General features: G+C 44.8%; 1 protein-coding gene across 1 annotated transcript in view; it reads left to right on the forward strand.

The window, feature by feature from the left end:
• trdmt1 (tRNA aspartic acid methyltransferase 1) overlaps positions 1-23,113 on the forward strand; it is a 127,354-nt gene that overhangs the window by 66,488 nt on the left and 37,753 nt on the right. The window contains exons 5-7 of the mRNA XM_028803363.2: positions 74-139; positions 5,734-5,803; positions 17,246-17,329. Of these exons, the coding sequence (XP_028659196.2) occupies positions 74-139; positions 5,734-5,803; positions 17,246-17,329 (220 nt within the window). The remainder of the gene's footprint in view (positions 1-73; positions 140-5,733; positions 5,804-17,245; positions 17,330-23,113) is intronic.

Here is a 23,113-nt window from a genome sequence, read left to right on the forward strand (position 1 = left end):
TTTATCTAATCTAATCTAATATATAGAAGGGAAATGAATGAACTTGGATTTTCTTTCTTCTTCATTCTGACAGACTAAATAAACTGCCAAAATACATCCTTCTGGAAAATGTTAAAGGCTTCGAGAGCTCCTGTGCCAGGTAATTACAAATGGTTCTATCGTTCTTTTGTCTTTAATGCACATTTCCTAAAGAGATTTCTTTTAATGACTCCCTCAGTGCTGTGTATTTAAGAAGTGGCTGCAGACTCTCTCTTGTTCTGTCAATCTCTGTGTTTTCTTTCCTGGTTTGTTAAACATGAGACATCAGACAGACGAGCCTCTCTTCTGTTTGCGAGGCTCAGACCTCCCGTGTTCCTAATTCTTAATAGCTGCGGCATATGCGGTGTACATCAGGCTAAGCGCTCGCTGGTTTTCAACCTTCACACACACAAAGCCCACCCTTCTAGTTTAAGGTGGAGTTTGATTTTGTCGGGGCAAGTTGCAGACAGAGCAGGGTATGTCAGATTACACAATGGCCTGTCACGTGAGATAGTGGTTATGTTAACGATCTCTGAAAATCGCTGGGAAAGTCGTGTAATGTGACAGAGCCATAAGCTTAATGACCCTAACTCTAAACCCCTGCCTTCCTCGCCTTAAATACAAACTGTTTCTACAATGACACATTTACAGGCCTTTTTATTAAATTAAATATTCCAACCTGCTTCAATACGGTATGTAAAGCTTTACAGGAAGGCAGGGACGGTCGCTCACGGTCCTGGTGGGCTGCAGTGACTGCTGCAGGTTTTCATTCCACCCCATTAGAAGTCGGACCTCACTGGTAACGAGACTCATGTTTCACTATTTGGCTTGTTTGTGCCCTCATTCACCTAAAACAAATTTGAATTACGTTGTAATGCGGGGATCGTCACTCACGATCCTGGTAGGCCGCAGTAGGCTGCAGGTTTTCACCTTAGCCAGGTTCTCAATTAGAATTCATTTATTTTGCTCCTAAAGCAACGCTTTCTTTTTCTTGGCTTAATTGTAACTGCATTATTACAATTCAACGCCCTTAGTTGCCCGTTTTAGTTTTAAGCAGCTGTATTTCAGCTTTAATTGTTTTGTGTTTTCTTATCCAGTCGTCCATTAATAATGAGCTGTAAATGATAAAGGAGCCACCAGCTCTCCAGCTGATGTGCTGCCATTTGCAATGGCGACTGTGCATCATGGAGTTTTTGTATTAGTAAAATATTTAGAAATAAGTGAGAGGAAAAATGGGAGAATGGTGAAGTGCAAATACATAAAGAGGAATAATGTTCTCAAAAAAGGAAACTTCCATCCATCTATTATCCAACCCACTATATCCTAACTACAGGGTCACGGGGGTAACTTGTCTTGTATAAATGAAAGCACTAACAAACAATGAAGATAAATGGCAAGTTTCATTATCAGCAAGGAGTGTCTTCTAGTTTGAATCTTGTTGGAATAAAAACCCACAGCCCACCAGGACTATGAATGACAAGCCCTGCAGTAAGTTTTCCTCTGTGGCTATAGAACTGCTCAAAATGGTGATTTCGTAGTTGCAGTGTATGTTTTCCAGCATTACACACTGTTTCAACGTTGATACATTGACAAGCCTCTTAATTCTATTCAGTCTTTATGTTGTTTCATTCCACCACATGACGCTTTACTTTAAGTTCCGCTTTGCGGCTATTCTAGCAACATAGAAGAGCTGACGGGTTTAAGGTCTACGAGGGGCCTGAGAATGATGGAAGCTCCTATGTGTTATGAATTACTGACTTTACTTTTTTGACATGAAGACTGTTTTGTAAGTGCTAAAGCTTATATGAGGCCTTTATGACAAAGCAAGCCTGGCCCCAAACTCAAGAAGCAGACTTTGCAGCCTGAACAGGCTTAAAAGGCTTATCAACTCAAAAGGGAGAGGGGATCTTTAAAAACCCTGGTCCTAAAGAATAAACACAGGGCTTCTTAATAATTATAAAGTACATTAAGAAAAGGTTTTGTCATAAATAACAAAACAAAGAAATATTCTCAAAAGAATGACTAAGACCAATAGCAAAATTTTAAACAAGCAGAGAAGTCCACACATTGAAAATTCGAAGTAAAGATGGGGGCCGATCAACAAAAGTAGTGAAACTAATGCCTCATTGCAGTACTGAATTTTATCAGCTATTTATAAAGGCCAAGGGTGGTCCCTCAGCTGAAACATTGGGGAGGTGCAGGGCTGCCCCTTCTGCCCCCTTAGGTTCAACATACAGATAACAAAGAACATCGCCTCTCATTCTCTGAAACTGCTTTTTCTAGTGAGGGTCACAATGGCAGCAGGCCAAGCAGGTCAGCCCAGACTTCCCCAGCTACAAATCCCAGCACTTCCTGGAGAATTCCCAGGCGTCCCCAAGCCAACTGAAAGATATAATTCCTTCAGCTTGTCCTGGAGCTGCTGACCCAGTAGGACGGAGCCGCCTGGTGGGTCATCCTTGCGACTTGCCCAAACCCCCTCATCTGGCAGCGACTCTACTCTGAGGCTCTCCTGAATTGCTGAGCTTCTCACCCTGTCATGAAATATACAAAGAATAGTTAAATGGTAAAAGCAAAGCAGAGCACGAGATGAAGCCTTAAACAAAGCCGTGATACACCTTCCACTAGTCCATGAGCTAAAGGCCGACTTAAGTGGAAAGGACTGGCAAGCGTTGTTGGGCTGAATGTCCTGTTCTCATGCAGATCATTCTGATGTTCTACACAGCATCTCAGCAGGCCTTTAGGCCTCCAGTATATTTATAACTGCAGTATTCTTAAAGTGTCACCAGTAATCCATCACCTTTCTTTCACTGACTGTGACTTTTTGGAAGTCCTGACTGGTTTTGTTATTGTAAACTCGTTTGATCGCTGTGAGCAATGCTGTTCACACTTCATCAAGGAGGCAACCCACTTGTTTTTGAAGTGACGAGCTTACTGCCCCAACTTACAGCCTGCAGTGTTCAGTCCAACATGTTCACTTTCTGTAGAGGACTTCATTGCCCAAGCCACCTTTTCATGTCTTCATTTTTGGTTCTCTTCCATCTTTGTTGTATTCAGAACGTATTCAGATACCTTCACGTTCCACACACTTTATTGTGCTGCACCTTTAATTTGCCATTTTTGCCCGTCAACATACACTTTATTAGGTACACTTTGCTAGTTCCGGGTTGGACCCCCTTTTGCCTTCAGAACTTCTGTATTCTTCATGGCATAGATTCAACAAGGTGCTGGTAACAGTCCTCGGTGATTTTGGTCCACATTGACATGATAGCCTCACGCAGTTGCTGCAGATTTGTCAGCATGATGTGAATGTCCTGTTGAATGATGTGAATCCATGACGTGAATCTCCTGTTCAACCACATCTCAGAGGTGCTCTGTTAGTTTGAGATCTGGTGACTGTGGAGGCCATTTGAGTTCAGTGAACACCTTGTCATGTTCAAGGAACCAGTTGGAGCTGATTTGACCTTTGTGACATGGCATGTTACCCTGCTGGAAGGAGCCATCAGAAGATCATCATAAAAGGATGGACATGGTCAGCAGCAATACTCAAGTAGGTTGTGTCTTTTAAAAAATGCTCATTTGGTACTAAGGGGTACAAAGAGTGCCAAGAAAATATCCCCCACACAGTTACACCACCAGCACCAACCTGAACCATTGATACAAGGCAGGGTGGATCCCTGCTTTCATGTTGTTGGCCCAACCATCTGAATATCTCAGCAGAAATCGAAACTCATCAGACCAGGCAACGATTTTCCAATCTTCTATTGTCCAATTTTGTTGAGCTCATGTGAATTGTAGGCCTGGTTGTCTGCTCTTAGCTGACAGGAGTGTCACCTGGTGTGGTCTCCTGCTGCTGTAGCCCCCTCATCAGCCTCAAGGTTCAATGTGTTGTGCATTCAGAGATGCTCTTCTGCACACTTCAGTGGTAACGAGTGCTTAATTGAATTACTGTTTCCTTTCTATCAACTCAAACCTGTCTGGCCATTCTCCTCTGACCTTTGGCACCAACGTGGCATTTTCACCCAGTCAACTCCATCTCACTGAATATTTTACCTTTTTCAAACCATTCTCTGCAAACCCCAGAGATGGCTGTGTGTGAAAATTCCAGTAGATCAGCAGTTTCTGAAATACTCAGACTAACAACCACCATGCCACATTCAAAGTCACTTCCATTACCTTTCTTCCCCATTCTGATGCTCGGTTTGAACTTCAGCAGGTCATCTTGACGACGTCTACACCTGAAATACAGTTGCTGCCATGTGATTGGCTGATTCAAAATTTGCATTAACAAGCAGTTGAAGAGGTGTACCTAATAAAGTGGCCGGTGCATGTCCACTCAAAAATCCATAACAAGAAAGTAAACAATAGTGGAATCGGAAGTCTCTCATTCATAGAAGTACGCAGACCTTCATTTCAGTACTTTATACAGTAGAAGCCCCTTTGGTTCCGAGTCTTCATAGATAAGTTTCTACAATCTCTGCACGCCTGGATTAGGGTAGTTGGTACCCCTTTTCCTGGCAGATCCCCTCCTGTACAGTTAGATTGCTTAGGAAGTGTCTGTAAACTGCCACCTTCAGGTCTCTCCACACATGTTCTGTGGGGTTTAAGGCTGAGCCACTCAAGGACACTTGGAGACTTGTCCCCAAAGCCACTCCAGCGTGGTCTTGGCTGTATGCTTTGGGTCATTGTCACGCTGAAAGGTGAACCGTACCCCCAGCCTGTGGTCACATGCCCTCTATAGAAGGTTTTCATCATGGACCTCTCCATTTTTGGCCTCTTCCATCCAATTCTGACCAGTTTCCATGTTCCCACAGCACGATGCTGCCACCACCGTACGTCACTGTAGGTATGGTATTACGAAAGTCCATGAGCAGTGGCTGGTCTTTGCCAGACATTTTGCTTGGAGTTTTGCTCAAAGTGTTTGTCAGTCAGGCTGTCATATGCCTTTTACCCTCTTGCCACTCTTCCGTGAACACCTGGCAGATGGAGTGCTGCTGAGATGGTCACCTTCCAACAGGTTCTCAGCAGAGGACTTCTGAAGCTCTGATGGAGTGACTATTGGGTTCAGGGCCACCTCCCTGACCCAAGGTCCTTCTTGTCTGTTTCCTCCATTTTGCCAATTCTAGGAAGACTCCTGGGGGTTCCAAACTCCTTCCATTTCACATTTATTGAGGTCACTGGGCTCCTGGGAACACTCAAAACGTTAGAAATGGTTTGACCTCGTTGGCCTGATCTGTGCCTCACCACAGTTTGATCATGGAGGTCTACCGAGAGTTCCTTGGTCTTGGTGTTTGTCCTGACATACAATTCAGTGTGAATTGTGGGACCTTCTATACACAGGGACACACGTGTGCTTTTCTAAACGACGTCCAGTCAACTCAGTTGGCCGCAGGTGGAGTCCAATCAAATTCTAGAAACTTCTCGAGGTACATTGAAGCAAACAGGATGCACCTGAGCACAATGTGGAGAGCATCAGCAATGGGTCTGAATTCTTCTAGGAATGCAAGATTTTAGTTTATGACTGACTTTCTGACAACGTGTGTTCACTTTGTCATTAGGGGGTATTGAGTGATGAGCAAAAATGGCAAATGTAACCTTTTAGAGTTTAGTCCACAACACAATAAAGTGAGTGGTAAGTGATGGGGTCTCAATGTTTTATTATATACGCTGTCCATTCTGCCTGTAAATCTGATTGGGTCCTTGTCTGGTTATTCCTAGGAATGCATTGGTGGAAACATTGAAGCGCTGCAGCTACAGATACCAGGAGTTCCTCCTGTCGCCGACATGTGTAAGCCCATCTCTTGCTTCTGGTTTTTTGGTTACTTCAATGTGGGTGTGCTGGCTTAGGGCCTTTATTCATAGATCACATCTTCATACATTCAGCCCTCAGAGGGATTTTCACTTTTTATTGTCTCCGATTCTAACTCACAATATATAAAGTTAGCATTTTTCCAGCTGATCTACAGAACGGCGTCAATCACACCAAGTCAAATAATAAAACAAGACCTTGTAGACTCCTTAATGTGATGTTTACCCCCAGAAAAACAAACTAAAATACATTGGAAAAATTGTAACAGAAACGGATAAATACCAAAATGTCAATGTAAATACAGCAGGAAACGTTCGAGTGTCCGCTGCCGTACTGATGCACATTTATTACACGTCCTTCGTGTGACATGATTTGAGACAGTCACCAACGCACAGCCCAACATTGCAATAGGGACAGTAGGTGTGTTGTTTCTTTATACGCTTTTCTTATTGTGACAAAAGGCGCTTGATCCGGCACAGACAGACACGGGAGGCACACTAATAAAAACACAAGTATTTATTTTTCTTTTTCTTCGCCTGTGAGTAACGTCTTCCCCGTTTCCCACAGGCACAACACAGTCCCAACAAGTGCAATACTTCTTCTCTTTATCTCCTCCACTCCTCTCCAGCAAGCTTTGTCTCCCTCCTCCCGACTCTATCTCTCAGAGTGGTGGCTGCTGACTGCTTTTATAGCCCACCCGGAAGTGCGCCAGGTGTTTGATGATCCCTTTCCGGCTGCACTTCCGGGTGTGGCAGAAGAACTGCCCACATGGGCTCAGGAACCATTGCAGCGCCCGCTGGTGGTGGCCATGGACCCCAACAGGCTTGAGTTCCAAAATCCCATGCCCAGGGGGGCTGCCATCTAGCATTCCGTGGAAGGTACTATCCTGACCAGGCTTGCTCCCCTTGTCCATAGAATGAAGAGGCGTCCCAGCCGAACAAGAACCCCAGCCATCTGTGACATTATATTCTGTTGTTTGCACATGAGATTGTAGAACATCAGTGCCTCACATGCACGATGGATGCACAACTTGTGCCGCAACACATGGCTTAGTGGCATTCACGTGTCCCCTCACATAAACCTGTGAATTTTAATTAGGTGCCGAACATCTCGCTTTTTCTTGCGCTCAATTGTCATTATTTTGCCTGTTTGTCATGCAGCTATTGTTGCACCTCACTAAAGCTTCACGTGAATTCATCGGGCATATCACGGTGACGCTGTATCATGCATCAGTTTCACTTTCCATTGCAATGTCTGAAGACCCGTTTACATTGAATCCAACAATATTTCAGTTTCAGTTTGTTCTAAAACTGTCTTTACGACTTTTCATTTGCCCTCATGTTTTTAGTTTGAAGCTCCGCCCCACTCATTAATATTGATGAGATACCTTAGAGAGGTGAAACACATAGAAGTATTCATGTTTTTTTGCAGCATGATGTTATTTTATCCACTAGATGGCAGAAGAATACCATCCTGTGCATTATCGGGCTTTTAAAATGTAAAGCAGATCATTACACGTCACCCAGAGTCGGACTCGGGGTTAACCGTATTTTCATAGAATTCACACTCAGGGTTAATGCTGAGGAGGTTAACAGTTAAATAAAAAGGAAAAATCCCCAATTGTGAAATTTCAAAAGTTTTTTCTTCCATTTGTAAATCTAAGGTTAACGTTTCAGGTGCTGAGAATCAGCTGATCAGTTCACTCACTTTGTTGGTGGTCTGCATGTGGTGGTCATTTGTCATTTCACAATAAATCCTCCCACTTTTACTCAGGTCCTTCAAGTGTGGTACAGCAAATCACCGTGAAGACCAACAAGCGCTTAAAAACTAATCAGGGATAGAATTAGAGAAGCACAGACTTGGGGACAGGGTTATGATAAGTGCACACGAGAGACCACATGTGCAGTTTCTGCGCACCACACCACAAGAAAGACAGAGCAGTACTTGAAGCTGTGCAGAGGGGAGCAACCAAGTGCATCATGGAACTTAAGGACTGTGACAGACTGAGAGGGTTAAACCTGTTTAGTCTGAGCAGAGGAGACTACATGGGGACCTCAACTTGGTCTTCAGATGCAGCTGAAGCTTAGCTGAGATCTTCCTGACCTGTCAGCCAGTTCCCTCTGGTAGGTGCCTGATGCCATCACTTCAACTGTTATTAAGACCTGCATATGGGCAGAAGTTGCCAGATATTAGGCCATCTGTCTTTCTAATGCCAGGCCCAAGTCGGCACACAATGAATTTCCAAGTGAGTGGCTCTTACAAGTCTAAATCAGCTCATCCTGGGCAAAACAAAACCTGCCAGTCTCTATTCCTTTCATATCAGACCTTTTGCGTATTCTTCAAACAGTACCAAACACGCCATGTTTTGTCAGACCATCAGGCTATGGGCAGGCTGTAGGGCATGAGATCTGGAGCTTCTTATAAGCACCGAGTGAATCGCCTCTGTGTTTTGTACTGCGGTTTGGTTTCTAATCCTTGTGAAGTGACAACAGGTAGCAGCTGTAAACTGCCACAAACATAAAATAAGTTCTTCAGTGCAAATACGCAGTATGGGCCCTCTTAAAAATGAAGTAAAATAGAGTCTATGCCTCATATTTGTCACTTTTGAGTTTAAATATGGTTGTCTCCTTAAAGAATTGTTCTATACATGAGCCAACGTTTTTCTGATTTGCCTGCATTTCCCCCCTTGCTGGAAGACGTCGTCATTTCCCCATTTCTCCAAAATGTTGCATGGTTTCAAGTTTCAATGAATGTACACAAGTTCTCCCGTCAAGTTTTCTTTTATAAATCTTGACTTCTGTGAGGAAAGTTGTGTACACCTGTTTCTAGCCCCAATTTGTGCAAACACAAGTTTTCTAAATCTGACCCTCCAAAAAAGAGAGCAAACACAATCAACACACATCGCATTCACAAATTTCCACCCAGTTACCCCAATGGAGATCATCACTTAACTAACAGCAAAAGAAACCTGACAAAACATCAAGCACCAAACGGTTAGCGATAAACACTCACAATACGCTCCATAAACTCTCGGGTTCCACAGTTGCAGTGTTACGAAAGGCTGGTCCTGCCCCAGTGCTTCTTAAACTCTTTTCTCGTGACACAGTTCTGCTCTTTTTGTGTTTTCGAGAGCCATGTGAAAGTTAAGACCCCAAAGAGCCCCACTTTGAGTCAAGTAGCCAGGCAGGAGGAAGCTTACCAAGTGCGTCTTTATTTTCTGTTTGAAGAGGGAGCGCCTCCTTTCAGCAAGCTGGCCCCAAACAAAGTGATTTATACATTTCTATATCTTTTAGGGGGGGGCTACATGAGTAGAGCTGATTCCTGATTATACAAGTTTGACATATGAAATGATTGGTCAATAAATACATCGCTTACACCTTTTATGACCTTACGTTTTCCGGCATATGTGACTTAACTTTACTGTATTTTAAGTTTCGCCCCATACCATGTTCCTTATTTTAAAGTGAGCCCTTGGCACATTTTATTTTTGTCAGATTTCCCATACCCAACTGAAACTTACTGCGCCCGTTTTTTCCCTTTGCACAGTACCCTCCTTGCAGAGTCTTATCGTTACACGCCCAGTCGGCTTAGTTATCCAAATTGACCTTTAAATGCCATTGATCAATACTGTGCAACCTGAAGCATATAAAAATAATCCCCCACCCAGAATCGCCACCAACCGTCATCCTGGTTGTCTCTCCCTTGGTACGTCACTGACGTAGAACATAGCAGATCAATGGCATTTGCTTAAACTGCCCGTGGTGACCCACTGCAGAAAACTCCTCAACCCAAGCGCAACAGTTTCCCATTATGTACTATTCTGAATCAATGAATCTGTGCCACCCAAATCCAGACAGCCTGCTAGTCTAAGAACCCAAGTCCTGCCGTGTTCCAGTTGTTGTGTGAAGATCCAAAACAGTTGGGAGCGCTCCCCAGATGAAGACTTTAACCAACCCAGAAGACATTCCATGAACAAGCAAGCACAGGACAAATCCAGAAAGAAACCGCAATGCAACACTGGATTTGCAATCCAAAGGTGGGGTGAAGCGAGGAAACACAAAAGATGGATGACTGACCTTTTTTTGCTGGCTTCTTCTGGTAGCCCTATCATATTTTTCTTAGTGGGAGCTGACCAATGGCAAAGTACTACCGGGGCTGCTGGGATTTGTAGTTTCTTTAAGTTCTAAGAGCATTTGTGCCTCACGGCAGGGTGGTCTTCAGTGGAGTGACCACTGCGGAATTGAGATCAAAGAGGATCTTATGGATTGTTGTCAGAGAGATAAGAAGAGAGCTGTTTGTTTGTGGACTCTGCGTTCTGGAATCTTGCACAGCAATGGTAGGAGGGAGACATGACGGTAGTTCTCTTTTGCTGAGGCAGCACAAGGTTTATTGTCTTATTTTTTGTTAATTTTTACAAATGTTACTCTTGGTTTAGATGAGTTTAAATACTTGGGATCAACAATACAGAGTAATGGGGATTGTGGAAGAGAAGTGAAAAAGAGAGTGGGTGGAGAAGTGTGTCAGGAGTGATTGGTGACAGACGGGTATCGGCAAGAGTGAAAGGGAGGGTCTACAGGACGGTAGTGAGACCAGCTATGTTATATGGGCTGGAGACGGTGGCACAGGAGACAGAGCTGGAGGTGGCAGAGTTAAAGATGCTAAAGATCTGCACTGGGTGTGACGAGGATGGACAGAAATGAGGACATTAGAAGGTCAGCTCAAAATGGACGGTTGGGAGACAAAGTCAGAAAGGCGAGATTGCATTGGTTTGGAGAGATGCTGGGGATATTGAGAGAAGGGTGCTAAGGATAGAGCTGCCAGGGAAGAGGAAAAGAGGAAGGCCTAAGAGGAGGTTTATGGATGTGGTGAGAGACGACATGCAGGTGGTGGGTGTAACAGAACAAGATGACGAGGACAGGAAGATATGGAAGTAGATGATCCACTGTGGCCACCCCTAACAGGAGCAGCTGAAAGAAGAAGACGTTACTCTTGTTTTTGCGCAGATGTGGGCAAATATGTTGGTCCCCCTCCACGAAAAAAAGAAAAACCCATAATTGTCCCTGAAAGAACTTGAAACTGACAAAATCATCAGCGCCCATTGTTGCTTATTCCATATTTAATCAAAATCAGACTTTGCATAAAAGTTTTGGTTCAAGCGCCTATCTTATATATAAACATCTACGTGTGGAAGTGTGTCTGTCTGTCTGTCTGTCTGTATGGCCCGGAAGTGAGAGGTGGAGTCGGGGTCAGGGCTCCACCTCCGAGGATACGCAAGCAAGGTGAGCGCATCGGCAAAAATGAAACCTCAGAAGAGAAAGTCACTTGCTTATCCGCTATTACAGAAGCGTGGCGAGCACATCGGCAAAACGGTATCCCTTTTACTTTTCCTCCCGCCCCTAATACACACGCGAGGCGAGCACGAAGGACAATGCTGAGAAGAAGAAGCGGATGATGTGCATTGAATTAAAGAAAGAAATCATTGAAAAACATGACCAAGGTGTGCGCGTAGTCAACTTGGTGAAGCAGTACGAGCGTAGCACTTCTACAATCTGCATCATACTGAAGCAGAAGGAGTCGATCAAGGTTTTAATGCCAGCCAAGGGCATTAAAATAATTTCTAAACAGCGGGCATCTATGCATGAAAATATGGAGAAGCTGCTGATGGTGTGGTTGACGGAGAAGCAGCTCGCAGGAGATACTCTGATGGGTAGGCTATAATCTGCGAGAAGGCACAAGCTATTTATAGGCACTTCGACGGACAAGGCATCGGCCGAGCTGTTTAAAGCCAGTCGGGGCTGTTTCGAGAATTTTAAAAAGAGGACCGGCATTCACTCCGTTGTCAGGCATGGTGAGGCAGCGGGCGCAGATATGAAGGCATCTGAGGTTTACCTCAAAACTTTTGCTGGAATTATAGCGGCCGAAAGATACGTCCCCCCAGCAAGTCTTCAACTGTGATGAGACAGGACTCTTCTGGAAGAAGATGCCAAGGAGGACTTCTATAACGGCAGAGGAGAAGAGGATGCCAGGCCACAAACCCATGAAGGATACACTAACCCTGGCACTGTGCACCAATGCGAGCGCCGACTGCAAGATTAAACCGCTGCTTGTTTATCATTCGGAAAACCTCAGAGCCTTTAATTCACAAAAGAAAACCCCTGCAGATGAAAGTGAGTAAGGCGTGGCGACATGGGCAGAAATCAGAGAATAAGATTCAGTTATTCAGTTCAGCCTTTCTCCTCCACCTCCGTCAGCATCGTCAAGTTGTCTGATCTCCAAGGTGAATGCTGTACATTATACCGGTTTATTGCAGTACATTCTATTGTATTGTGTTTTTATACAATATTCATTATTTATAAGTACATTTTTCTTACTTAAAAACATGTAACAAAAAAATTGAGTTGTTTTTTGGGGGTCCGGAACGGATTAATGGCATTTCAATTCATTTCAATGGGGAAAATTGATTTGACATACGAGTAATTTGAGTTACAAGCTCCGTCACGGAGCGAATTAAACTCAAGATTAAGGCACCAGTGTATTACAATGACTTGTTTAAGTTACAAATAAAGACCTACACCATATTTATCAACGTATATGCAACATTTCACACCACAACAGGAGTCCTCCTCGATTTTTTTTTTCCCCCCCGTTGAGCCCACTGTCACTCAGAAAGCGATGAATGGTACGATCAGACACTGATGGCCCTTGACCTTGGAGTTCAGCTTGGTCTCCTTGTGCTATTTCTGCCCATTCTGAGGTTGATTCTCCTCTCACAGCCGCGTTCACGGAAGTTGTTGACAGTCCCACGGACCTTCACCTTCTTCATGATATCTGTATCTGTTGCCATGGGACTGTCAATCTGCTTGGAGATGATGGCCTCCTAGCCTTTGCCTTCAACATACGTGTGTGTCATTTTCTTTCTGATCTCTTCTTTGCTTTCTTCAATCCATGGTCAGTGTGGGACACACGATGACACCAAACAGCATTGTGAGTGACGACTTTTCTCCATTTAAATCGGCTAAATGTCTGATTGCACAATCTGATACATGTGGGATGTGAAGTCAAGAAAAGAGCTGGTTTGAGCTCCCACTGAGGGTCTTTTTCTAGGGGTACCAACCAACGTGTCCAGGCCATTTGAGAAGCTCTTTGTAGAAGAATTAACACTTGATCTCTTGTCACACTTGCTTTTCTTTACTCGATGACATCTCAGAGGCAAGAAGGTACACTTGGTGGTGGGACAACGGCTTTTCATGTCATCGCCTTTCAGGAGGCAGACAGCACTTCAATGGGACCAGCACGTCTGTATGTTGGCTGTGCCCTCGCGGTGTGGCGTGAGCCGTTGTGTATCTGTGCCCGCTGTGACTCTTTCTTTTGTCTGTTTTTTGTCTGTGGCACGTTGCATTTTGCTCGTACGCTCCATAGCTTTGTGGCTCGAGTGTCAGTGAAGGAGCACAATTCTGCTCTTGTGTCTTAATGAACGCGGCGGCTGCCCTGCGTGCCCAGTGCCTTTCTGCTCGCTCCTCTCCAAGCGCATAAAGGGTTTAGTGCGCCCCTGAGGTAGCGGGAGCACAGAGCTCCCTTGTTAGCCTTTCAGAAGTTTCTAATTGAAAACAGTTAGCGTTTTTTTTTTTTTTTTGGCTTTTTTGTTCTTTAGCAGCTTGGAAATTCAGTCACACATCAGGTTATGGAAACTATGGAGTCACCAGTTTCCACTTGCCCACTCTCTTGAGTGAATTTAGCTCTATAACACATTCTAACTGGACACCCTCCACATCTGATGAAAAATCCTCCAACATGGGTGTCAAGTACACTGGAAAAAAAACTGAAATTCATTTAACTCTGTACTGAGGGGCTCAAGTCACCGTACCACCAAACCAGAGATGGAGCCCAAGCCCATGAGCCTCTGGGCCTGACACGACCCCCTAAGTGCAGCTCTTAACGCCAGCCAGAGCACACATGTCAAATAAAAGTGCGGTATTGAAGCCAGTGTGTTTTTATATTTACATAATCCAGAAACTACATCGTGCCAGCTGACGAGATGGCACATAGTGTAGAATTTAGAGTTGCGGATGGCGTTTTTTACGTGAAGATGGCGAAAGGCAGAAAAGCACAACAGCCACTGCGTACTGAGCTTTCAATAACCAAACGCCATTAGAGTAAACCCCACCACGATACGCCCTGAATAACACGAGGCGGTGGCCCATCTAGCAGTATGGTGACTTCGCTGCTGGCCACCTTTGCTAGGATTGGCTGGCAAGTCCTCTTAGCTGATAAGGGGAATCCTCAGACGTTAAACCCATAAGGACGTTGACTTTCTCTATGGGACAAATCCAATAATTTCCAAAAAAAAAACCAGGAGATAAAGAGAAGTTTTAAAAGACTACTCCTAAAAATAATATTTGCATGTGTTACTTAATTCAAAATTGTTTAAAGTGGTGTCTGAGAAAATAATGTTAATAGAGAAAGGAGATAAGATCATAAGAAATCTGACAGATGAGAGCAGACCATTCAGTCCATCGAGCTCGTTTAGCTAGTAACAAAACTGTACCTGCAATGGACATCAACAGGGACAAACGCTGAACAACAGCACACAACACCAGAGCACCGAAGATATCATCCACCTGGCAGCGAGGCGGCAAACGTATTTAAGGTGGTGATTGCTCTGCGTGTGGCATTCAGGCTTTGGAGTTCAAAGCCTCAGCTTGAGTAAAGTGAAAGGCAAATTAGTTACGCTGACCACCAATTTTTGTTCAATTTCAGGGACTGTTCTTTTTGTTGTTGGCGCTTTCTGATCTTTTTGACATCCTGCTCATCCTGTTTGAAGAACCCCTTGTGTTAACACTTTTTAATCCAATTTTGGATTCCACCGTTATTCACCTTGGGACAGCACGATGGCACAGTAGTAGTCCTCCCTGTGTGAAATTGCATGTTCTCTCCATGTCCTCCCGCTGTCCAAAGACTGAAGAGTGGAGGGAAATTACCTGCGCTCCTACCGGTCCTTCTGCTCCAAAGCTGAGGTGCTCCTGGGATGGCTTGCTTCATTCCGGAGAGACCAGACCGAACAGCGGACACACTTAATAGAACACTGATTCTTGTTACTTACTCTGTAGTTCACGCTATTTTTGGTTTATTTGATGTGCCATCGAGCGCCTGTTGATTTTTTGGACGTTGTAGAAAGGGATGACCTGGTTGGTGCCCTGACATATTTCTCTGTGACCAGTGTGTTCCCTTGATCAATGACAGCAGACATTGGGGTTGAATGATCGTCGAGATTGATGACAGTCATTGGAGTGAGGTCGATTACATAATCAACCTGCAGCAGATAAACTGTAACCCACTCTGAGCCATCATGATTAAATACCAAACGATAGATTTAGAAACCCTGCTCTCATCCAATTTAACTGAAGATTCCTACTTCACGACATTACATCTCATCCTCAGATCTGCTTAATCCATTTCAGGATCACTGGGGAGGCAAGGGTCTATCGTGACGGCATTCAGCTGCCCTGGACAGGTTGCCAGTCTATCACGTGGCCCACTCAAATGCACAGTTAAACTCAGTAAAAGAGCACAACAGACAAGGGAAAGGTTTGAGGTTCCACCCCATATATTATTAACACTGGCTCAAAAAAAACGAGAAATATCGAGTAGTCACAAATGACTGAGTCCGAGACGGGACCGACTGGGAAAGGCAAGTGGCTGGCTTTATAGGCGGTGGGACTGAAATGGAGGATCCGAGTGAGGTCAGTAGGAGGGCGTGGTCTGGAGACGGAAGTGGGGCCTGGTTGGGGTTTAGGTGGTCTTTCTTTCTGGTGATCTGCAGAGGAGGAAGAAAAGACATTAGTGCACTTTGTCATCCCTTGACCCAGAGTTTTACCCTTAGTTAAGCTCATTGACGGCTCCATCCGTAAAGTTTACTTTTTTTTATACTAATTATGTATTTAGTAATTTGTAAAAATATTAATTTGCATTTTATACATGTATTTATGGGTGACATGGTGGCACAGCGGTGGTGGTGCTACTGCTGGATACCAGTGTTGGCGTCCCACAACCCAAAGACATGCAGGTTAGATGAACTGGTAACACTAAATTGCCCCTTGGGTATGTGTGTGTGTCTGCCCTGTGGTGGACTGGTGCCCTGTCTAGGATTTGTTCCTACCTGGGATAGGCTACCCAAGACCCACCCCACCAGCCCCACCCAATGCAACCCGAGTCTGGTTTAAGCAGGTTAGAGAATGACATGACATTAGTCACCTTTGGTCACAATTTTTCACACAGCACAAATAGCCACACAAAAGGTTAAAGAAGGATTGCAAAGAAGTTGATAACATCTGAAGGCAGTGCTGGCAGAACCTCTCAAGTCATCTTAGGTGACAATGACAGGTAGCCTTAGACTTCTGCCTTCCACACTGGACAGTTTTGACACAAATGGTCTTCATTTTGGAGATCTCGTAAGAAAGTAGGAGGTAAAGAATAACTGAGTACAAGCCACAGAGTCTGTTTGCCAGCTGTTGATAGGCCAGTTGCTGTCATGTGACAGTCACGACAAGTAACGTCATCACCATTTTAACTTCTCCACCCAAAAGTGATTCCTTACCCCCATGTAGTTTGTAGTGATGGCCAAGAAAAAAAAAATATATAATCTCAGGTTTTCATGCAGGACGGACAGCAAATAAAGTTTATGATATAACACAAGCCAAAGGTGACCGACGCCGTACAACGGTAAATGATGTGAAAAGCATCCACGGAAAAAGAAAAAACAAAATGGCGTGACTCGTGTCACATGACCTACATGCCCGTTTTCCAGTCGTATGCTCAAAACGTGTTATTTTTTGTTAAAATATTGTTAAATAGGAAACTAAAGCCTCATGGGATTGCAGTTTTAAATTGACAACAGGACTCGTGACCAACAAATGGTAAGGGGCAGGCAGAGCTTCACGTCAAAAGAAAGAAAACTTGTGACTTGGCGAAAGACGAGAGCACAGGCCCGGCGAGGTGTATTGCTGCAGGTATGAAGGCGGCCCTGTTGCATTTCGTGAGAGGATGTACTGTGTAGCGTCATTCATAACAGCCATCAGTTTTGTCTTTATTCTCAGCCCACCCTCCCAACATTTCTCAGTCTAAAAACAGGTCCAGAGTGTGCGCCCCCATAACTAAACCTCACTTCTTCATCAGCTTGTTGGTTCGGCGGGCCTCTCTTGATGTGACATGACGTGACATTACTGGCTCGGAACGCCACGCTGGCGATCACAGAGTGGCAGAACATGGAAGCGTTGCAACTACCACAAATGAACGACCGCCGTCTCCTTAGGAAGAAAAGAGGCCATGAGACAAATCGACGGACTTCACCTTTCATCCCGTCACCAGTTCTCATTGCTGAGGCTTTTCCTGCTCATTTTCATGCTTTTTCTTTTTCTCATAAAGCTGGGCATTCCCAATTCAAGACTGAGGTACTTTTTGATTGCAAAAGCAGAACCCGAGGTATTCATCTTTAAGACAACAGACCAGGTGAGTTGATCTTTCTGCACTTTACAATTAAATGAATTCACTTGAAGTCCATGAAAGTATCTTTGAACCTTTCAAGTATAGTAGATGATGAAATAGGGTCTTGTTAATTAGCCACTGCAGCGCAGTAAACAGTTAATAATTGTAATAATAGATGTTATTTATATAGCGCCTTTCCCATGCTCAAGTAGTAACATCTGAGTGGCGTTGTCAGCCACAGTTAATCCTTTCCTGACCCCACTTAGTCTGGACATGGATAAGGGGTACACTGCCTGTCCTAACATCACCAGACACAAGGCAGGAGCCAACCCTGGAGGTGACACACACAAGCTGCGCCATTTTGGAGCCACCAGTTACCCTCAAGTGCACTTGTATAGCATGTGGGAGACGTGCAGACTTCACATGGACAGCAGGGGGTCGTTGGGGTTTAGGATACAAGAGCCATGGTGCTGTGAGGCAGCCACGCTGAGCACTGCAGGAACACCAAAACATTTAAGTGTTTTATGATAAGATCCATCCATCCATCCTCTTCCGCTTATCCGAGGTCGGGTCGCGGGGGCAGCAGCTTGAGCAGAGATGCCCAGACTTCCTTCTCCCCGGCCACTTCCTCTAGCTCTTCTGGGAGAATCCCGAGGCGTTCCCAGGCCAGCCGGGAGACATAGTCCCTCCAGCGTGTCCTGGATCTTCCCCGGGGCCTCCTCCCAGTTGGACGTGCCTGGAACACCTCACCAGGGAGGCGTCCAGGAGGCATCCTGATCAGATGCCCGAGCCACCTCATCTGACTGCTCTCGATGCGGAGGAGCAGCGGCTCTACTCTGAGCCCCTCCCGGATGACTGAGCTTCTCACCCTATCTTTAAGGGAGAGCCCAGACACCCTGCGGAGGAAACTCATTTCTCATTCTTTCGGTCACTACCCATAGCTCATGACCATAGGTGAGGGTAGGAACATAGATCGACTGGTAAATTGAGAGCTTTGCCTTACGTCTCAGCTCCTTTTTCACCACGACAGACCGATGCAGAGCCCGTATCACTGTGGACGCCGCACCGATCCGCCTGTCGATCTCACGCTCCATTCTTCCCTCACTCGTGAACAAGACCCCGAGATACTTGAACTCCTCCACTTGGGGCAGGATCTCGCTCCCAACCCTGAGAGGGCACTCCACCCTTTTCCGGCTGAGGACCATGGTCTCGAATTTGGAGATGCTGATTCCCATCCCAGCCGCTTCACACTCAGCTGCGAACCGATCCAGAGAGAGCTGAAAATCACGGCCTGATGAAGCAAACAGGACAACATCATCTGCAAAAAGCAGTGACCCAATCCTGAGTCCACCAATCTTATTATGATGTCGCTTTTAAATAGAGGTTGACCAGCAGGTGACTTTTGGGTGAAAGGTTTGGTCAGCGTGACAGTAACTCATAGGAGTGACAGAGACAAAGAGTTCTGGGTAGTATGCAAAAAAGATGGGAAGACCACTGGGAGGTATGTGAATATAAAAAAAAGAATAGTAAAAAGAGTGGTATTATTTATTAATTTATGTATATGTTTAAACTCAGATAAACTAACCAGTGTGTACATGCTTGTAAGAAAATATGAAATCGGGGACTTTGTACTTAATGCATTTTGTTATAGTTATCTAAAAGTAACTTAACTGACAAGTAAGCAGATCATGGGACATTATCAGTTGTCCGATTTAGACTGCTGTACCTAAATTGTGCACCACCAACTGTCGAGAAAGGATTTAGAGCGGACTTGGTGACACACAGCTTTTGACTGTCATATCTCCGCCACAGGTTACTTTTGTTTATTCTCTGCTTTGGCTTTTATTCCTCGTGTTTTGTGGGTGGCCCCTCCAAAGAGGCGGGGTCACCTGCCAATCACTGCCAGGAAGTGCCCTCCTCCCTATAATTATCCAGAGGATGTTGCACAGTTGCTGATGGTTCATTTAAAAGGTGTTTTTGATGAGTTCTTATGCTTTTTGTGAATTCAATATGCTTTGTAGTTACTTGATTTTTGACATTCCGTTCAGGAATGAATCTTTTTGGGATTTCATTTTGGGACTATAGGGTGGTCCAGATCTAACCATGCAACTTGTAATGCAATGCAATAATTGCATAGTTAGATCTGGACCACCCTGTATTGCTTGTATAGGATTGCCATATTTTTTTGAGCAAATCCTTTTGCCTTTGTGCTTCATGGAGTTTCATTTTGATTGAAGAACTAGCCGTCCCCAGCAGCTCCACCCATGTAGTGGTGAAACAGGACAGTGAGGAAGGCCCTGCCCTGGCTCCCCACTCTTGACGTCACTCTTCCCCCTTCTTCGGCCCGCAGGCTCTGTGTTGGATTAGGGTGATTATAAATCACTCCTGCAAGCAAACTCTGATTCTTAGTATGATGATCAACCGGAATGTTCAAGCAAATTATAGAAAAAAAAAGATCTAAATCCGTGAAGTAGTTCTCCTGTTCGCTAGTTAAACAGACGTAAGGAACGCACTGAGGCTGACGAGTGAGTGAGTGAGGAGGGACCGGCCCCCCTCGGCCCGCTGTGTCTCTCTCGGATTCATGCAAATAAATCAGTACCGCACGCGAACTATGATACTTAGCGCAATAATCTATTTTGCAAAATCAACCGGAATGTTCAAGAAAATTCTAGAAAAAAGCCCTCTCTAAATCTGTTAAATAGTTCTCTCATTCGCTAGTTAAGCGGAGGTAAGGTACACGACCTGAGGTTGGGGTGTGAGTGAGGAGGTCCCCGCACCCCTCCCCTCGGCCCGCTGCCTCTCTCTCAGATTCACGCAAATAAATTAGGTTCTGCAATTGAACTATAATACTTAACGTGATGAGAGAGGCTGCAAAATCAACCGGAATGTTCAAGCAAATTATAGAAAAAAAAAACCCAATGAAAATACGTTAAGTAGTTCTCTCGTGAAAAGCAGACAGACAGACATACAGACTTACATTGGATTTTATATATGTATATATATATATAGAGAGAGATATCTTGTGTAAAGATTCTATGAGGCCCTTTTTGTTGCTTTGCCAGGGTTTTTGATGGGATTTCCCCCTCTATAGGACATTATTTTTGGAAGTGCTTTTGGAACTTGCATGCTTTGGAAACTTGCATGCTTTGGGAGTGAAGGCACACAGCGTTTGGTATCTGATACAGGAGACTTGTGAGAGTGACATCTGTGAAAAGGCAACGAAACATGGTGCTGTCAGGACTCTAAAGTAAAGCAGCCCCTGCTTCTAAGTGAAAACGTGACCTTCATGGAGCCAAGTATTGGGAGGATAAAGGCTGCACAATGGTGGGTACTTTTAGTTAGCTGGGACAAGATGAAAGGACTCTCAGTTTGCACCAGACATTCCTCCTGGTTTTACCGAGGTGAGGTTTACTGTATGAAGATCGGTTGAGTTGTTCAGGTTTATTTGTCAAGTATTTGACATGTCTGGTTTAACTGCAAATTAACTCCCGTTTAAAATGAATGAAAGTTGAGGTATCGGCTCACTGACACTGGCTTGCTTACTGACGACCCCATGTGAAGAGGGCTAATATAGCGAGTTGTGCTCCTCCAGGTTAGTGTAGCCATCCTGGAGCTCCTGGCCTCTCTTAGCCTTTAGAACAGCGGTTTGTAACCTGAGGTCCGTGGACCACCTAGGGCTTGGGTGGCGAACTCCAGGCCTGGTGGGCCGCAGTGGCTGCAGGTTTTCATTCTCACCCTTTTCCTAATCAGTGACCAGTTTTCACTACTAATTAACTTTTTTCCCCTTCACTTTAATAGCCCTGTTAGAAGAGTTCAGCCCTCTGAATTGATTTCTTTCTTCATTAAATGACAGCCAAACAGGAATGAGATATGAAACGAGCTAACAGATGACCAGCTAAACTGGGGCTTCAAACTCGAACCAGTTTCACTCCAATCACTTTCTTAATGAGAAGCCAGTTCTTGCTGTTAATTAAACTCGTTATTTAATTCCATGGCTTGTTGCTGCTCTCATTCTGCCACAGCACACGTTTCAAAAACTGTTGTTTTTCTGCACCCAATGTCAAAATGTTTTGGTGACCTGAGAGATCAGTCTTACCAAGACCACCACCTCAATTTAATTTCAGATATTGTGTGATGGGCACAGGGAAGCTGGTCATGTGGCGGTTTGTTTTGTGTCTCATTATTGTTTGGCTGCTAATTAAAGAAAAAGAAACAACTAAGGGGCCCGAGTCAAGTTAATTAAAAGAAGTAATCAGCAGCAAAAACGGGTCACTAATTAAGAAGATGGTAAGAATGAAAACCTGCAGCCACTGCGGCCCTCCAGGCCTGGAGTTCTCCACCCCTGACCTAGGGGGTCTATGGATGGTGTCATACATGGCTGGGGGTCAGACCCGGCCGGGACGCCTGGAAAGACTAGATTGTGGCGTATTTGTCCTCCGGGCCACGAGGGGGCAACCGTCCTGGACTAGAAGAGGCCCACGGAGGGGGAGCAGGGAGGCTCAGGACCGTTGGGGCCTCTGGTCACCGCCAGGGGGCGCCCCGAGCCTCATGGAGCCAGGGACTATTTTACTTCCGCCACACCTATGGAGGACGATCCTTCCAGGGTCACCCGGAGTGTTTCTGGGTGCTCTCCTGACGCTTCCGCCACACCAGGATGTGTGACGTCATGGAGAGCAGCTGGAGCTCATCCGGGTGAGGATAAGAGGGGCCGCCTCCCTCCAATCAATGAGCTGGAGTAGGGAGCAGGAGCAGGACGAAGCTCCTGGAGAGAGAGGACAGGTGGCCCAGGGACAAAGAGAGAGAAGGCCCAGGAGAAGGGAGACTGGGGCTAGAGGCACTGTGTTGTTGTGCGGGACTGACTTGTGTGTTGTGGAGAGAAAATAAAAAGGTATTTTGGATAAAGATGTGGTCTCCAACTGGTGGTGTCCGGGTAATTCTCACAATGGGTTTCAGGGGGTCCGTGAGGGTCAGATAAAAATGAACGTTATTTATATTCACTATACTCTCGCCGTTATTTTTCTCACAAGTATTTATCTCGCCTAAACTTAATCCGTGAGTTACGTACTTGTGAGAAAAATAATGGACAAGAAAAAAGTCACACGAGAAAAATAGCGGTCACCATACATCCCATACATACAAGTTTACTTTAAAGTTTAATCACACTTTGTGTATGTCATATATGTATGAGACAATCAAATCTCGGTAAATAAAGTGCATTATGTTCATTGCATGTAGAGTTGTGTTTATGTGAATATTTCTGGGGAGCGGGGGTCCATAGCTTTCATCAACTACAACACCATTTATTTCTGTCACACGTTTGCATACAAACGCTGGGGCTCAAAGTGCTTTACAAGATGAAGAAAGAAAAAAATATAAAAATAAAATTAGGCAATACTAATTAACAAAGAATAAAGTAAAGTCCGCTGGCCAGGGAGGACCAAAAAAACTCCAGAGGGCTGGAGAAAAGAAAACACAATCTGCAGGAGTTCTGAGGCAACAAGACCACCCAGCCTTCCTAATACATAAATGATCTCAATCAGTCCTCAGGGTTTTCAGGCTTCATGTGGAAGAATCAGACGGTGATGGTCATGTGGACCTCTGGCCTTCAATCCATCAAATGTCAGGACTGCACAGGTGCCCTGATGGTGGGGGGCGCAGATCAACACCACAGAACAGCAGAGACAGTAGGGGTTTGTACGGAGTGCAGAGCCATGATAAAAACGATAATTCAGTGCATATACAGAATATCAGGGTTACACTAAAATGGAGCTCTGAGAAAGCCATGTTAACGTAATGAGATTTTAGCAA

The sequence above is a fragment of the Erpetoichthys calabaricus genome, chromosome 6 (genome assembly GCF_900747795.2).
Source record: "Erpetoichthys calabaricus chromosome 6, fErpCal1.3, whole genome shotgun sequence".
NCBI lineage: Eukaryota > Metazoa > Chordata > Cladistia > Polypteriformes > Polypteridae > Erpetoichthys > Erpetoichthys calabaricus.